The sequence below is a fragment of the Jaculus jaculus genome, chromosome 3 (assembly GCF_020740685.1).
Source record: "Jaculus jaculus isolate mJacJac1 chromosome 3, mJacJac1.mat.Y.cur, whole genome shotgun sequence".
Classification (NCBI taxonomy): domain Eukaryota; kingdom Metazoa; phylum Chordata; class Mammalia; order Rodentia; family Dipodidae; genus Jaculus; species Jaculus jaculus.
Genome location: NC_059104.1, coordinates 62440829 through 62460110, shown reverse-complemented (window position 1 = coordinate 62460110; position 19282 = coordinate 62440829). Strand labels below are relative to the sequence as shown.

Genomic DNA, 19282 nt, shown 5'->3' with positions numbered 1-19282 from the left:
GGCCTCCAGCCACTGCAAGAGAACTCCAGATGTGTGCGCCCCCTTGTGCATCTGGCTAACATGGGTCCTGGGGAATTGAGCCTCGAACAGGGATCTTTAGGCTTCACAGGAAAGCACTTAACCACTAAGCCATCTCTCCAGCCCAAGAAGCCTCTTTTTAGATGGTTGTGGCAACTGAGGAGACTCAAAACTGACAGTGGTTCAAAGCTTGGTTCAGAGGCCACTGCAGAAGAGGTGGCAGAAAGATTATGAGTCAAAAGAAAAAGAGAGTCCTTTGCAATACTGTCTTCTAGACACAAAGTGGCCTCGACACTCATGACCTCACAGGAGCTGACACTACCTACACAAGAGCTGAATAACAGGAGAGGAAAAAGACTGACATCAAAATAGAAGAGCTACTAATTGTGAAGAAGGAATTCAGTGGATGGGGGATAGGTGAGGGGGAAAATGAAGGGTGGTGAGAGGGGATTATGATCACGTATATTGTCTGTATATATGGTGGTTGTCAATAAAAAGTTAAAAAAATAACAACTCAGAATTAACTAATTATAGTTACAAGTGGCATAAGATCCTGCTAGAAAAAAGAATCAATAAGGTCTGAATCACTGGTCATGATTTTAAAATTCTGATTATTGTGTTTTAAATGAGAATTGTGAAATTAAATATCATATAGAAGAAAATCCAACCTTGTCCTTTTCCATTAGGACTTACCTCCACATAACTACAGTGGAGCATAGCTGTAACTAAAAAATAACATGCACATATTACAAGATTAACATTTAATCAGGGAATTGCTATGCAACTTAAAATTTTAACAAATTAGTAATTTTGACATTTAAAACTACTTTTTAACTAAGATAATGGTGACAGTGAATGAAATTCACCTTGGTGTGTGTATGTATATATATATATATATATATATATATATATATATATATATATATATATATATATATATATATATGTGAAGACACTTTCCCAATACGTTAAAAGATGAAGTAACAAAAAGGGAACTACATCGGAAAGAAAAAACAGTTTTACATGTGAAAGTCCATTTGAAAAAAAAAGGGGGGGCGTCCTAGGACAATGCTTGCTATGACGCAGTCGGAAATCGACCCAGCCACTTCCTCACGCCCCAATCCGGCTGGGGCCGACCAGTGGGCCGCTTCTGGTGTGGTGAATGAAATCCTCTCAGAAGTGTACTGTACAACTAAAGACAACAACCACGGGGTCATCGGAGATTGTTTGGCCTACTGCTAAGCCCAGGAAAAGATTAGAGATCACTACTCAAGCAGAAGATAGATGATGTTTTAAGTCCCAGAATTACAAGTGGTTTTATGTATACCCATTCTCCCCAGTTTCCTAAGAATGTCACAAAGATGTTTGACATAAAGGCGTGGGCTGAGTATGTCGTGGAATAGGCTGCAAAAGACCCATATGGTTTCCTTACAACAGTCATTCTGGCCCTCACTCCACTCTTTCTAGCAAGCGCTGTCCTGTCCTGGAAATTGGCCAAGATGATTGAGGCCAAGGAAAAAGAGCAAAAGAAGCAAAAACGTCAAGAAAATATTGCTTGCAAAAGCTAAACGACGAAAAAAAGATTAAAGGAATGGAGAGGTTGTGCAACTGGAGAAAAACCATTTGGAAAAAAAAAATGTAGCTGGGCATGATAGCGCACACCTTTAATCCCAACACTCAGGAGGCAGGAGGATCCCTGTGAATTCTAGGCTAGCCTGAGAATGTACAGAGTGAGTTCCAGGTCAGCCTGTACTAGAGTGAGACCTTGCCTTGGGGAAAAAAAAAAAAAAAAAAAGAAAAATTAAAAGTAAAAAATAGGCCTGGAGGAATGGCTTAGCAGTTAAGGCGTTTGCCTGCGAAGCCAAGGGATACAGGGTTTGATTCCCCCAGGACCCATGTTAGCCAGATGCACAAAGGAAGACATGCATCTGGAGTTTGTTTGTAGTGGTTGGAGGCCCTGGCACGCCCATTCTCTCTCTCTCCCTCTTTCTCTATCAAATAGATAAATCAATAAAAATAAAATATTTTTAAAAAATTCAAGGTAAGCCTGGGATACCTTGAAAAAAAATTTTTTTAAATATGTGAGAACATAAAAGGGGCCCCTCTTACTTGGATTATATTATATTAAAGATGTCTTATTATACTATAAATCAATATTTAACCTTTATTTATTTATTTATTTATTTGAGAGAGAGAGAGAGAGAGAACACACCATGCCCTCTAGCCACTGCAAACAAACTCCAGATACATACACTACCTCGTGTATCTGGCTTATGTGGGTACTGGGGAATCAAACCTGGATCCTTAGGCTTTGCAGGCAAGTGCCTTAGCCTCTAAGCCATCTCTCCAGCCCCAAATCAAAAAAAAATTTAATGTCAGGAATATCAACTATTCTGCAGCTAGTTTGCTTGGCTCAGTGAACAATAATTGTCTTTACTATAAATTTACTATAGATCTTGCTCTACTGATTATTGTTCAGTAACTGTAAATAGTTGGATAGGAAAGTATAACATCTGAAAAACTAACACCCTAGGATACAAAGGAATTACTCATAAATTACTACAGCAGCTGTTTGGAAGTATTCTGATTACACATACTGATACTGTATTTCTTTATGTGTCTTACCTGCAAATGCAAAAGCTGCAATACCTAGTCCTACAGTTATCAACCTTCTTGCCTGTGGATAAAAGAAACATTATTACTTACGTACTCACACACACAAGGTTGTGAAAATAAGTATTTTTATAATGAGGATAATTTCATAAATATATTTTCTCAAGCTCTACCATGAAGAATAGAACTTTAAATCCACAATGTCTATGGGAACATATATGCTGCTTGCTTTATCAGCTAATTTTCAGCCAACTAAAATAATTTTAAGTACTTTCATTTATTTATTTATTTGACAGAGAAAAAGGGAGAGAGAGAATGAGCACACCAGGGTCAGCCACTGCAGACGAACTCCAGACGCATACACCCCCTTGTGCTAACGTGGATCCTTGGGAATCGAACATGGGTGCTTTGGCTTCGCAGGCAAATGCCTTCACCGTTAAGCCACCCCTCCAGCCCCAACTAAAGTAATTTTAGGCTTTCACTTAATTTCTATGTTTGAATCCATTCTAACCAGAACTTTCATAATACCTATTGTTAACCAATGTTTCCTGTAGACTATTCTCAGTAGACTTAATATATTTATCTTCCATAAAGATAAGAAGCATATATTTCCCCTTCAATTTTCTATATTTGCAATGTTCAATTCTATTTGTTATTCTTAAATTCTTTTCTGGGGGTGGGAAGGCTGAGTTGGACGAAGTGGGATGGGGGATGGGATTGTGGGGGATATAATAGGAATATTGGTAGCAGTGTTAAGGAACAGGAAGGTATCTGAAAGCTGTGATTGAAGGGATAAGATTATTTGAGGTCAGATGGAGGGGAGGAGAATATTTGAATAGATTGGGGGAAACTGAGTGGCACAAGGGAGGGGACTGGGGAAACATCAGGATGGGGTTAGTTTGGGACAACCAAAAAGAGACATGGAGAAATAGAATTTTAGAAGCTATGGGAATTACAAATGATGTTGAAAAAAAAAAAATAAGGCACAAAGTTTGGAGGAATTTAAGAAGACAAGCAGGGTGGTGGGGGGGCACATAGGAATAAAGGACAAATAGTTGTAGTGTGTACGAAAAGGCCGAATTGAACTGGAATGAGGGGATACAGAACTATATACCTTTGTAAATAAAAAACTATACTGGTGCTGAAGAGATGATTTAGCAGTCAAGGTGCACGCCCATAAAACCTAAGAACCCAGGTTTGATTCTCCAGGTGCACATTCTGCCAGATGCACATGTGTCTGGAGTTAGTTTCCAGTGGCTAGAGGCCCTGGTATGCCCATTCTCCCTCTCTCTCTCTAATAATAATAAATAAATAAAAATAAAATTTTTAAAAAATTACGTTGGATTAAATTACTAGAGAAAAGAGACATTTATTTTAAAAATTGTATTGAGAAGGAAAGAAGGTAGGAGAGAGGGAGGGAAAGAAGGAAGAAAAGGAGGGAGGGGAGGGAAAGGGAAGAGAGAAGAAGGGAGGGAGGGAGGGAGGGAGGGAGAAAGGAAGGAAGGAAGGAAGGAAGGAAGGAAGGAAGGAAGGAAGGAAGGAGGGAGGGAGGGAAGGAAGGAGGGAAGAGGGAAGTAGAAGGAGGGAGGAAAATGAAAGGAAGGAAGAAAGGGAGGGAGGGAAGGAAGAAGAGAGGGAAAGAGTAGAAAGGAAGGAAGGAGGAAAAGGGAAGGGGTAGCCGGGCGTGGTGGCGCACGCCTTTAATCCCAGCACTCGGGAGGCAGAGGTAGGAGGATCACTATGAGTTCGAGGCCACCCTGAGACTCCATAGTGAATTCCAGGAGAGCCTGAGCTAGAGTGAAAACCCTACCTTGAAAAAAAAGAAAGAAAAAGAAAAAAAAAATGAAAAAAGAAGAAAAAGAAAAAAAATGGAAGGGGTAAGAGGAAGGAGGGAGGAACGAAAGCCTGGTGCTGTGGTGCATGCCTTTAATACCAGTACTTGGGAGGCTGAGGTAGGTGGATTGTGGTTAATTTGAGGCCAGCATGAGACTACATAGTATATTCCAGGTCAGCCTGGGCTAGAGGGAGACCGTACCTTGAAAAACCAGAGGGGGGGGGAGCGGAGGGAGAGAGGGAGTGTGTGTGTGTGTGTGTGTGTGTGTGTGTGTGTGTGTGTGTCTAAGAGGCTGAATTGTAGGGTAGAAGGATCAAGAGTGGAATAGAGGGGAGACAATCCTTACAACAGGTCAAAAGGGCCTTGAAATGCTGGTGAATCAGAAGGAGGAGGGGCTGGCCACTTTCAGATGCAGGATGGACACTCAAAGCCCACTGTACCCAACCCAACCAACTTCCAGCAAAAATTTATTTACTTTTCTACCTTTTAAAAGACCAGGTAAGAATGTTCAAAATAAGAGTTAACACATTCAGAATGTCACAATGTAAAATACGCTAATTGTGATTTAAAACTATTTAAAATTGTTATATACTCATGCTATTTTAAGCTTTTATTTTATTTATTTATTTATTTTTTGGAGGAAGGGTCCAGCTCTAGCCCAGGATGATCTGGAATTCACTACATAGTCTCAGGCTGGCCTTGAACTCAGTGATCCTTTGACCTGCTAGAAAAAAAGGAATGTGCCATCATGCTTGGCCTCCATTTTAAGGTTTTTCCCTTACACATCCTGAAAAAGTAATTTGGTCACAGGAGAGAGAGGCTTGTGGCAGAGATCAATGGTCATTTGCCAGTATCTTTATTCCTCATCTTCTACTGAGCCAGGGTTTTCTAATTTTAGTCAGATATTTATTCCAACACTACTTTAAATTTCTTTTCTTTTTCTTTTTTTGAGGTAAGGTCTCACTCTAACCCAGGCTGACCTGGAACTCACTAGGACTATAGTCTCAGTGTGGCCTCATACTCAAAATAATTTCTTACCTCTTACCTCTGCCTCATGAGAGCTGGGATTAAAGGCATGTGCCACCACACCCAACTACCTCCCTTATATTTTTTGATACCTAAAATTGGACTACAGGACATAAGCAGAATGGTATGAACAACTTTTAAGAAGTTAGGGGACTTCCAGGTAAGATGGAGACAGAGGAGCCATGCCAAACCAGCCTAGGGAGGGAAATAAGCAAAAACATAGCAAAATACACTCTTCTGTCGAAAAGTGAAGGAGTATAAGTTATTATCAACCATAGCAGAAAAGCAGGAGAGACTAAGATCTTCCAGAAAGAAGGAAACCAGCCAAGATCCTGCTGAGGCGCCACAGGCCTCTATCCAAGCACCTGCCCACCCAGCATGTCCCTAGCTGCAGGAGCAGAAACCAAGTGAGGGGATTTTCCACTCATAGCAGACTCCTCACAAAGTCAAGAAACCTGAAGGGGAAGATAGCAGGGGCCAGCTGAGCAGCTGCTGAAGGAGAACACAAACAGAACCAGCTGAGCAGATCAGGTACAACCCCAGGCATCCTGCATTCTCCCATCCCCCAAACATCAGTGCCACAGTGAACCACCAGAGAACTCATTCAACCCCTGGCTGCAGAGCATGCAGTACAGCTGATGAGAACACCAGATCCACAGCGCAACACAGAGTGATCAAGGTGGGTTCTCAGCATTGGTGAGATTAGAAGTCATCCCAAAAGGTAAAGGCCTGACTGACAAAAAAGCAGGTACATAGGCCTGCACTAGAAGTGCTAATCTCTCTTTCCATGTCAGGGCAGGTTATGGGTTACATATCCTTGGTTGGCTTTACCATTCTCAAATAGCTATATTTTGGGGTTGACTATTGTTGCCTCTAATGCTTTTAGATTCACAGGGCCTTTTTTCTTTTTCTTCTGTCATTATTGGGAACAGGGTCTGATTCAGAACTGAAACTCATTTCAGAACAGAAATCTCAACCTTCCAGTTGACAGAATTAAGGGTACAGCAACTCACACCCTTGGGAACTTTGCTTTATAAGGTTATCTATTTTAATCCCCACTCTTGGATAAGTACTTTATGCTGGTTTTTGTTGAATGTGTATTGCTCAGTTGGGTTCTAGAATTCAGGATCCTACAAAAGACTACAATCTTTCTGTTATCCCAATGTCAGTGGTTGTAATCTCTCATGCAATTGCAGCTGAACAGGCAGAAGTTTCAGGCCAAAGATTTCTTTTTGTGCCATATCCCTCTGCTCATACCAGTCCATTTCTATGCAGTTCAACCCTGCACAAATTCTCAGGACATGGGCATAACAGCAAGCCACACACACAAACTGCTTCTAGCCCAGTCCAGGTAAAAGCTCTTTCTCACCCTCATAAACCAAACCTCACAGCCCATAGTTCTTACTGCATTCCAGTCGTTTAAGTCTGACAAGAACAGTCCATCAAGCTGTTCTTTCAGCACTGCAAATCATCTCTCAGAACAAGGTTTCAAATTTATCCACATTCCTCCTGCAAAGCAGCTCCAAAAGGTCAAAGCCAAACAGGTTTCAAGCACAACAATTCCACTCCTCTGGTACCAACTTTACTGCTGTAGTCAGGCTCGCATTACTGGCAGAAAACACATGACCAAGACCAGCTTTTGAAAAAAAAAAAAAAAGATTTTGGCTTTCAGAAATGAGGGGAAGCTTCATGATGAAAGGGGGAAAGGATGGCATGAGCAGAGAGTGGACATCACCTCCTGGGCAACAACAGATGGACACCAGCAACAGGAAGAGTGTGTCAAACACTGGCAAGGGGAAGCTGGCAGTAAAACCCGTAAGCCTCTAGGTGGCTTTAATTCCAAATTGCCATCAGTGGAGGACCTAACATTCAGAACATCTAAGTTTATGGGGGACATCTGAATCAAACCACCACAGTCACTTTATATTGATTAGAAGACAACTCCAACAGGTCATTATAATCTTACATATATATGCACCTAGTACTGGGGCTCCAAATTTCATAAAACAAATACTATTAGAATGAAGATCACAGATAACACCAAAAAAAATTGTAGTAGGCGACTTCATTATCCAGTTTTCCCAGTAACATTTGTTGAAGAGGATGTCTTTTCTTCAATGAGTATTTCTGGAAATTTTCTCAAAGATCAGGTAGCTGTAGCTGCTGGTACTTACATCTGGGTCATCTATTCTATTCCATTGATCTACATGACTGTTTCTGTGCTAGTACCATGCTGTTTTTGTTACTATGGCTCTATAGTATAGGTTAAAATCAGGTATGGTGATACCTCTAGCCTTATTATTGTTGCTCAATGTTACTATGGCTCTATAATATAGGTTAAAATCAGGTATGGTGATACCTCCAGCCTTATTATTGTTGCTCAAAATTGTTTTAGATATTCAAGGCTTTTGGGTTTCCAAATGAATTTTAGGGATTTTTTCCCATTTCTGTGAAGAATGGCATTGGAATTTTTATGGGAATTGCATGAAATATGTAGATTGCTTTTGGTAAGATTGCCATTTTGACAGTATTGATTCTTCCAATACAAGAACATGGAATGTCTTTCTATTTCCTAGTATCTTGTGCAATTTCTGTCTTGAGTATTTTAAAGTTTTCATTGTAGAGACCCTTTACTCCCTTGGTTAGGTTTATTCCAAGGTACTTTATTTATTTTTTTGATATAATTGTGAATGGGCGTGATTCTATGATTTCATCCTCAGCATGTTTTTGTTAGCATAAAGAAAGGCTACTGATTTCTGTGTGTTTTCTACACTGCTATACTGATAAAAGTGTTTATCAGCTCTAACATTTTGCTGGTAGTCTCTTCTCTCTTTCTCCTGGTCAGATGTACTAAGAGTTTATCAATCTTGTTTATTTTTTCAAAGAACCAACTCTTTGTTTCATTGATTCTATTTTTTTTTTTTTTGGTTGCTATTTCATTAATTTCTGCCCTGATTTTTATTAACTTTTCTCATCTTCAGCTTTTTGGTTTGCCTTGTTCTTCTTTTTCCAAAGCCTTAATGTGAAGCATTAATTTGTACACTTGTGACCTTTCTAATTTCTTAATATAAGCACTTAAATCTATAAATTTCCCTCTAAGGACAGCCTTCATTGTGTCCCAAAGATTTTGGTATGTTGTGTTCTCATTATCATTTGATTATATGAATTTTTTTGATTTTCTCCTTTACTTCTTCAATGACCCATTCTTCACTTAGTAGTGCCATTGTTTACTTTCCATGATTTTGTGTACACTCTATAACTATTCTTGCTTTTGAATTGTACATTAATCCCATTGCAATCAGATAGAGTGCAAGAACTTATTAGAGGTCCAATCTTAGACTTCCGGTTAAGATGGTGGGGTAGGAACTATGCCAAAGCAGCCTACAGGAGGAAAAGCTCCCCCCCCCAAAAAAAAAGAACAGCAAAATACAGTATTCTACTAAAAAGTGAGGTGTGTAAGAAACTATCAACTATAGCAGAGAAATAGGAGAGCTCCAGAGCATCTAGAGCCCACAGAAGCAGGAAGAAGCAGCTCCGGCAACAGCAGACCCAGGTCGGCATAGCCACAGCCACCAGGCCCTGCTTGAACTGCAGGAAAAGCCAGGGGAGGGGATTCTCCATTCACAACAGTCTGCTCGCAAACTCAAGAAACATGAAGGGAGGATGGCAGGGACCATCGGAGGAGCTGCTTGTAAGAGAGAGGATCACGTGGACCAGCTAGAGAAAGAACTAGAACCATCATCCACAACATCCTCTCCCCCACCACCAGCCCAAGCACCACCAAGTACCAGAGACTTGGGGAAGGGAGTGCAACTACATAGCACCCAGCACCAGCAACCAGAGCAGCAATCCAGCCACCCAGCCAGCCTACCTGAGCTCACGGAGCAGCAAAACTGAGACCAAAACAATACCAAAAGATAACTGGGATTACACCATGGAAGGGTCTCACTTTGAACAAAGCAGACTTGGAACCCTCAACAGACCAGAAATCTTAGCCTCCTAGTTGATAGGATTAAGGGTGTGGGGCAACACACATCCGAAAGGACTATGACTTTGTTAAAGGATCTGGTTGTCATAACACCTACTCTTGCATAAATACTCTGTGCTGTTTCTCATTGAATGTATAAATTGTTTAGTTAAACTTTAGAATCTGCCTGTATTTTGCTCCACTCAGCCTACTTGAATATTCTCACAGCAGGCAAACCCAATACCTGGGGTCACTTTTGTAGATACTCTGAAAGTCTTAAGAGCCCCATCTTGCATCTTAAGCTCCTACCCTGAAGATATATAACATCAGATTAATTGATAGATTTAATAATATTGCAAATAATTAGAAAATCCAAGCATTAAATTAATCTAAGATACAAAAAATATACATTATAACACAAGAAACATAAAAAATAACGACAATACAAATCCACCAAAAAGTATTAAAGCATCAGAAATGACCTCTAGTGAGACTGATTTAGAGGAAATGCCTGAGAAAGATTTCATAAGAATGACTATATGCTCAAAGAAATCAAAGAGGAAATCAAAGAAATGAAAGAAAACAAAGGAAACCAATTTAATTAAATAAGGAGGTCAATACAGACACAAATAAGGAAATAAAAATAAGAAAACAGAGTCAGAAATACTAGCAATGAAGGACACAGTCAATTAAATAAACTCTGTAGAAAATCATAGAGTGGATGAAGAAGAGAATTAGAATATCTAAAGTAGAAGACCAGTTGGCAGATCTAAAACAGTCCAACAAAGAGTAAGACAAACTAATAGGAAAGCATGAATGAGAATTTCAAGATATTTGGGACACTATGAAAAGATCAAACATAAGAATTTAGGATGCAAGGATGCGGAAAAAGAGGAACCCTTCTACACTGTTGGTGGGAATGCAATCTAGTCCAGCAATTGTGGAAATCAATGTGTAGAGGTTCCTGAGAGAGCTAAACATAAATACAACACCAAGTAAAGTCTGGGAAGAGATTGAGTAAAGGAAAGGAGGAGAGAGGGCTAATAAAAAGCTAAGAGGATATAAATAAATCATATGGACACCTAAGTTATTGGAGAATGGAATACTCAGGAACTATATAGATGGTTGCTAGAAAAGTTTCAGTGCCAGGGATGGGATACCTTCCAGTGAGTTGTTAGCCAGGGAGGTCCCTGATGCCCCCAAAACATTATAGGCCATTGCCAAGGCCCTTGGTTTTCCACTAGGAATAGATGGGAAGACCCTATTGCTGAAGACTCCACATACTTGAGCTGTATTGAGAAATCCTCCTGGAATTGAGCTGATAACCACCTCCATGTAGTCCAGCTGACAGAAAGCTGGAAGAAGCCATGCTGCATGCAGTTCAATGGGAGAGAAAGAAAATACCAGTGAAGATACTCAACAGTGGACACTGCATGTCTTAAATTTGGCCAGCCAGGCCAAACGAGCCAATGGGTGTAGTAGTGGCACATCTGTCATGGAGGAAACCAACTGCCCTATAATTGGGCTGGAGGCCTACTCCATGGGAGGGAATACATCCCGGATACTGAAAACTTACAACAGGGGTAGTCATGAGCCCTTAGGGGTGTAACTTCTGCTGCTGTCTGGCTGAATGTATATACTGTGCTTATCAAACTGCCCAGTAAGCACTTCTCTTAATGTTCATACCCTTATAATAATGCTAATCTCACTTTTGGTAGAGAATCTTCTCTTTTCAGATGGCAGTGACCTTGGGATGCCTCAGAAGGTATCACAGTGTTGGTAAGAAGTGACTGGAGTACTGAGTAACATCTCGATCACACCTTCCAAGGCTCAAGGTCCATTGCAGAATAGGTGGCGGAAAGAATGTAAGAGCCAAAGGAAGGGTAGGACTCCTTACAAAGTGCTCCCTCCAGACATAAAATGGCCTGGATATCCATGACCTCATAGTGCCTGACACTACCTACACAAGACCATCATAAGAGGAGGAAAAGATCATGACATCAAAATAAAAGAGAGACTGATTGAGATTGGGAGGGGATATGATGTAGAATGGAATTTCAAAGGGGAAAGGGGGGCAGGGAGGGTATTACCATGGGCTACTTTTTATAATCATGGAAAATATTAGTAAAAATTGAGAAAAAATAAAGAAAAAAAATTTTGATCCATGCCATTTGCAATGACACGTGGGTATATGAAGGAGAATGGAGTTTCAAAGGGGAAAGTGGGGGGAGGGAGGGTATTATCATGGAATATTTGTTATAATCATGAAAGTTGTTAATAAAAATTTGAAAAAAAAAAAAAAAGAATGTAAGAGCCAAAGGAAGGGAAGGACTTCTTACAATGTGCTTCTCCAGACACAAAATGGGCTGGATATCCATGATCTCACATTACCTACACAAGACCATCATAATAGGAGGAAAAGATCATGATATCAAAATAAAAGACTGATTGGGAGGGGGAGGGGATATGATGGAGAGTGGAGTTTCAAAGGGGAAAGTGAGGGAAGGAGGGAGTTACCATGGGATATTGTTTACAATTATGGAAGTTGTCAATAAAAAATAATATTAAATAAATAAATTAATTAAAAAGAAATTATTTATATTTTCCTGTCTTTGTTAAGATTTGCTTTGTGTCCAAATATAGGGCCTCTTTAGTGAATGTTCCATGTGATGCTGAAAAGATTGCATATTCTGCAGCATTTGGATGAAATGTTCTATAGAAATCTGCTAGGTCCATTTGTTCTACAACATCACTTAATCTAATGGTAAAGCCCAACAAGAATATATCATCCAAATGTAATACATAACCTTTCCTGACATGGAAAGAGAGAATAGCACTTCCAGTGCAGGCCTGTGTATCTGACTTTGTGCAAGGTGACCTTTTGGAATGGCTTCCAATCTCACCAATTCTGAGTACCCACCTTGATCCCTCTGGGTGCTGGGCAGCCAGGGGCAAATGAGTTCTCTGGAGGTTCATGGCTCTGACTTTGGGGGATGGGAGGCTATGGATGGTACCTGGAGTTGTACTAGAGCTGCTCAGCTGGTCCCATTTATATTCTCAATCAGCAGCTGCTCAGTTGCCCCCTGTTGTCTTCTCTTCCAAGTTTCTTGACTTTGTGAGGAGGCTGTTGTGAGTGGAAAATTCCTTCACCTTGTTTCTGCTCCTGCAGCTGTGCCAGCCAAGCGGCTGTGTGGATTGGGGCCACAGGTGCCTCAGCAGAATTCTGGCCAGTTTCCTCCCTTCTGGAAGATCTTGGTCTCTCCTGCTTTTCTGCTTTGATTGATATTAACTTATACACCTTCATTTTTTAGGAGAAGAGTGTATTTTGCTGTGTTGTCCTTATTTCCCTACCTAGGCTGCTTTGTTGTGGCTAGTATACCACCATCTTACCTGGAAGCCTATAAAGGGTATTTATGACAAACCTACAGTCAAAATGATACTATGTGGAAGAAACTTAAAGCTTTTCCATTAATATCAGGAACACAAGGGTGTCCACTATCCCCGTTTTTATTTAATATAGTACTGGAAGTCTTAGCTATAACAATAAGGCAAGAGACACACAAGAAAGGAATACAGGGCTGGAGAGATGGCTTAGCGGTTTAAGCACTTGCCTGTGAAAGCCTTAGGACCCCGATTCGAGGCTCAGTTCCCCAGGTTCCACGTTAGCCAGATGCACAAGGGGGCACATGCGTCTGGAGTTCATTTGCAGAGGCTGGAAGCCCTGGCACGCCCATTCTCTCTCTCCCTCTATCTGTCTTTCTCTCTGTGTCTGTTGCTCTCAAATAAATAAATAAATATTTTTTTAAAAAAAGAAAAGAATACAAATTGAATAAGAAGAGATCAAATTATCATTATTTGCAGATGACATGATGCTATACATAAAGAATGCTAAAGACTCTACCAACAAACTGTTAGAGCTGATAAACGCTTTTAGCAACATAGCAAGATACAAAATAAACACATAGAAATCAGTAGCCTTCCTATATACTAATAACAAACATGCAGAAGATGAAATCAGGGAAACACTGCCTATCACAAATGCCTCAAAAAAAAAAAATACTTTGGAATAAACTTAACCAAGGAAGTAAAGGATCTCTACAATAAAAACTTTAAAATATTCAAGGCAGAAATTGCAGAAAACACTAGGAAATGGAAAGACATTCCATGTTCTAGGATTAGAAGAATCAATACTATAAAAATGGCAATCTTACCAAAAGCAATCTACACATTTCATGCAATCCTCATCAAAATTCCAATGTCATTCTTTATGTGAGTAGAGAAAACAATTCTAAAATATATTTGGAAGCACAAAAAGCTGTGAATATCCTAAATAATTTTGAATAACAAAAATAAGGCAGGCAGTATCACCATTTCTGATTCTAATCTATATCACAGAGCCATAGTTAAAAAAAAAAAAAAAACAGCACGGTACTGGCACAAAGACAGACACATGGAATAAGAGAACAGAAGAGAGGATGCAGATTGTAAATCTGGGAAGGTATAGCCATCTGATTTTTGATGAAAATACCAAAAATATTTGTTTGAAAAAAGACAGCCTCTTTAAAAAATGGTATTAGGAAAACTGACTATCTATATGCAGAAGGATAAAAATAGATCCTTATCTCTCTATGTACAATAATAAAGTCCAAATGGATCAAAGACCTTAATATCAGACCTTCAACTCTGAAACTGCTAAAGGAAAATGGGAAACCCTTCATCTTATTGGCATAGACAACGACTTTTTGAATATACTCATCATCCTCTGGGACCTCATGAAATTTAAAATCTTTTGTATAGCAAAGGACACTGTGAATACAGCAAAGAGGCATCATATAGAAAGGGAGAAAATCTTTGCCATCTATGTAAACATCTGACAGAGGACTAATATCCAGGATACACAAAGAACTCAAAAAACTACATAATATAAAATCAAACAACCATTTTAAAAATGAGCTATGCAGATACACAAGGGGGCACATGGGTCTGGAGTCCTTTGCAGTGGCTAGAAGCCCTGGCGTGTCCATTCTCTGTTTTTTCTCTCTCTCAAATAAATAAATAAAATATTTTTTAAAATGGGCTATGGGATGGTATTATATATATGTAAGTAGAAGAATAGATTAATGGGAGTGAAAAGGCCCAAGTGTGGTCAAGGGAAGAGACTGAGTAAAGGAAAGGTGGAGGGAGGGCTAATCAAAATCTAAGAGTAGCCAGGTGTGGTGGCGCACACCTTCAATCCCACCACTCGGGAGGCAGAGGTAGAAGGATCACTGTGAGTTCGAGGCCACCCTGAGACTACATAGTGAATTCCAGTTCAGCCTGAGCCAGAGTGAGACCCTACCTAGAAAAATAAAAAAATGAAATAAAATAAAAAATCTAAGAGGATATAAATAAATTATATGGAAACCTACTTTTTTGGACAATGGAACACTCAGAAGCCGTAGACTGTTGCTAGAAGATTCTCAGTGCACAGGATGGGATACCTTCTAGTGAGTTGTTGGCCAGGGAGGTCCCTGATGCCCCCAAACCATTATAGGCCATTGCCAAGGCCCTTGGCTTCCCAACAGGAACAGATGGTAAGACCCTATTGCTGAAGACTCCACATACTTGGGCTGCAAGGTCACTGAGAAATCCTGCTGGAGCTGAGCTAAAAATCTCCTCCATGTGGATCAGCTGACAGAAAGCTGGAAAAAGCTTCACTGCATGCAATTCAATGGGAGAGAGAGAAAACACCAGTGAAGATACTCTACAGTGGACACTGCAAGCCTTCTATTTTGCCAGCCAGGCCAAATGAGTCAATGGGTGCAACAGTGGCATGTCTGTCATGGTGGAAACCAACTGCCCTCTAATTGGGCTGGAGGCCCGCTCCATGGGAGGGAATACACCCCTGATACTGAAAACTTAAAACAGGGGTGTCGGGTTGGTAGCACATGCCTTTAAACCCAGCACAAGGGAGGCAGAAGTTAGGAGGATTGCCGTTGAGTTCAGGCCACCCTGAGACTCCATAGTGAATTCCAGGTCAGCTTGGGCTAGAGTGAGACCCTACCTTGAAAAACAAAAACAAACAAAACACCAGGGGTAGTCATGAACCCTAGGGGTGTAACGTCTGCTGCTGTCTGGCTAAATATATATACTATGCTTATCAAATTGCCCAGTAAGTACTTCTCTTAATGTTCATACCTTTACATTAATGCTACTCTCACTTTTGGTAGAGAATCTTCTCTTTTCAGATGGCAGTAACCTTGAGATATCTCAGAAGGCATCATGGTGCTGGAAAGAAGTGACAAGAGTGCTCAGCACTGCAATATCTCTATCACACCAAGGCTCAGGGTCTATTGCAAAAGAGGTGGTGGAAAGAATGTAAGAGCCAAAGGAAGGGTGGGACTCCTTACAATGTGCTTTCCCCAGATGCAAATGGCCCGTATATCAATGGCTTCACAGTGCCTAACACTACCTACAAAAGACCATCATAATAGGAGGGGAAAAAAAGGTTATGACATCAAAATAAAAGAGACTGAGAAGGTATCATAGTGCTGGAAAGAAGTGACTGGAGTGCTGAATAACATCTCGATCACACCTTCCAAGGCTCAGGGTCCAATGCAGAAGAGGTGGCAGAAAGAATGTAAGAGCCAAAGGAAGGGTAGGACTCCTTACAAAGTGCTCCCTCCAGACATAAAATGGCCTGGATATCCATGACCTCATACTGCCTAACACTACCTACACAAGACCATCATAAGAAGAGGAAAAGATCATGACATCAAAATAAAAGACTGAGATGGGGAGGGGATATGATAGAGAATGGAATTTCAAAGGGGAAAATGGGGGAAGGGAGAGTATTACCATGGGATATTTTTTATAATCATGGAAAATGTTAATAAAAATTGAGAATAAAGAAAAATAAAATAAAAGAGACTGAGTGAGAGGGGTAGGGGATATGTTGGAGAATGGAGTTTCAAAGGGGAAGGTGGGGGGAGGGAGGGTATTACCATGGGATATTGTTTATAATCCTGGAAGTTGTTAATTAAAAAAAAAATTGAAAAGAAAAAAGACTGAAAACAAACAAAAAAAAGTGGGCTATCGAACTAAATAGAGAGTTCTCAAGGGAAAAAATATAGATGGCTATAAACATCTAAAAAATGTTCTCTATCTTTAGCCTTTAGGGAAATGCAAATTAAAACTATGTTCAGATTCCATCTCACTTCTGTCAGAATGGCTATTAACAAGAAAACAAATGAAGCCAGGTGTGGTGGAGCACGCCTTTAATCCCACCACTCAGGAGACAGAGGTAGGAGGATCGCTGAGAATTCAAGGCCACACTGAGACTACATAGTAAATTCTAGGTTAGCCTAGGCCAGAATGAGACCCTACCTCAAAAAAAAAAAAAAAAAAGAAAGAAAAGAAAAGAAAAAAAAAGGAAGGAAGGGAGGCAGGGAGGGAAGGAAGAAAGGACAATAATTATTGGTGATGATGTGGAAAAAAAGAAACCCTTCTACACTTTTGGTTGGAATGTAATCTGGTACAGCCATTGTGGAAATCAGTGTGGAGGTTCCTGAGACAGCTAAAAATAGATTTACCCTATGACCCAGCCATACCACTCCTAGGCATATGTATCCTAAGGATTCTTCTCCCTACCTTAGCAATACTTGCATATTCATATTTATTGCTGCTCTATTCATAATACCTAGGAAATGTAATCAGTCTAGATGACCCTCAACTGATGAGTGGATAATGAAGATGTGTACATTTCTATAATGGAGTTATATTCAGCAGAAAAGAAAAATGGAAAAATTATGAAATTTGCAGGTAAATGGTTGGATCTGGAAAGGATTATACTAAGCGAGATAACTTAGGCCCAGAAAGCCAATTGCCACATGTTCTTTCTCATATGTGAATCCTAGCTATAAATGTTTAGACTTATATTGAGCTGAGGTAAAAATCAGTAGCAGAGGTCAGTAAGCTAGAAAGAAGGGAAGAGAGGGGAGGATATAAGGGGATGGTATTGTGTATAGGTAAATAGATGAACAGATTACTGGAGATAGAATGGCTTAAGTGAAGTCAGGGGAAGAGATTAAATAAAGTAAATCAAAATTTAAGAGGGTATTGGGGCTAGAGAGATAGGTTAGCAGTTAAGCCACTTGCCTGTGAGGCCTAAGGACCCAGGTTTGATTCCCAAGTACTAACGTAAGCCAGACGCACAAGGTGGTTGCATCTGGAGTCTGGAGGCCCTGGCACCCACATTCTCTCTCTCTCTCTCTCTCTCTCTCTCTCTCTCTCTCTCTCCCTCTCTCAAATAAATTAAACATAAATATAAATATATATATACACATATATATATGTATGTATGTGTATGTGTGTGTGTGTATGTGTATATATATATATATGTATATATATATATATATATGTATGTATGTATGTATAGATTGAAGAGGTTATGAATAATCTATATGGAAGCCTACTTTTTTAGATAATGGTGTACCCAGAAGCCATAGATTGTTACTAGAAAAATTTCAGTGCCAAGGATGGGATACCTTCCAGTGAGCTGTTGTCCAGAATGTCCCCTGGTGCCCCCAAAACATTATAGGCCACTTCCAAGGCTATTGGCTTCCAACAAGAATTAGAAGGTAAAACTCTATTGATGAAGACTCCACATGTTTGGGCTACAAGGTCACTGAGAAATCAAGCTAGAGCTAAGCTGAAAACCACCTCCTAGTTGACCAGCTGACAGAAAGCTGGAAAAAGCTTCACTGCATGCAGCTCCATAGGAGAGAAAGAAGTCAGCAGTAGAGATAAACAGAGTAGACATTGCAACCCTTAAGTTTGGCCAGCCAGGCCAAATGACCCAATGGGGGCAATGGTGGCATGTCTGTTATGGAGGAAACCAACTGCTCACTAATTGAAATGGAGGCTCAATTCATGGAAGGAAATATGTGTCTGGTACTAAAAATCAATGACAGGGCAGGTCATGTGAGCTAGAGGTACAACACCTGCTGATATCTGGCTAAATTCATATATTATCTTCACCAAACTGCCCAGTAAGCACTTCTCTTAATGTTCATACTCATATATTAACACTACTCCCACTTTTTGATTAGAGAAGCTTCTCTTTTCAGATGGCAGTGACTTTTGGGATGACTCAAAAGGCACCACAGTGTTGAGAAGAGGTGACAGAGGAGAGTGCTCAGCACTGAAACATCTCTATCACACCTCTCAAGGCTCAGAGTCTATTGCAGATGAGGTGATGGAAAGAATTTAAGAGCCAAAGGAAGGGTAGGAGTGCTCATATTGCACTCCTCCAGACACAAAATGGCCTGGATACCCATGCCCTCACAATGTCTGGTAACAAGAAGACATCCAAATAAAAGGGAGGCTAATTGAGAAGGGCCAGAGATATGATGAAGAATAGGTCTGTGAAGCAGAAAGTGGGGGAGCAGAGGGAAATATATTGGCTTATTGTCTACAATTATGGAAGTTGTCAATTAAAAGAAGTTTAAAAAAAGATGAAAGTATAGTAATATATCTGTCTGATTTATGGTAGTAATAATGAATAATGTGTGAATAATAAATTCATAAAATATAAACTCAGCAAAGATTTTCTTTTCATTCACTTTTATTTATCTTTATTTTTTTTATTTGCAAGTTGAGAGGGAGAGAAGAGAGGGAAGGAGGGATGGATGGAGGGAGGGAGGGAGAATAGACATACCAGGGCCTCTAGCTGCTGTAAATGAACTCCAGATGCACTGCACCACTGCATGCAGACATGTTAGGAAGAAGGATGAAACACATGAAGTGTTAAATCAAAAAAGCTTTTACATCTATCATGCTTCAGG

General features: G+C 40.1%; 1 protein-coding gene and 1 pseudogene across 1 annotated transcript in view; one reads left to right on the top strand and one right to left on the bottom strand.

Moving 5' to 3' along the window:
- Dnajc15 (DnaJ heat shock protein family (Hsp40) member C15) overlaps positions 1–19282 on the bottom strand; it is a 103876-nt gene that overhangs the window by 53554 nt on the left and 31040 nt on the right. The window contains exon 2 of the mRNA XM_004650994.2: positions 2644–2695. Coding sequence (XP_004651051.1) covers positions 2644–2695 — 52 coding nt within the window. The remainder of the gene's footprint in view (positions 1–2643; positions 2696–19282) is intronic.
- Positions 1380–1605, top strand: LOC101607774 (annotated as a pseudogene).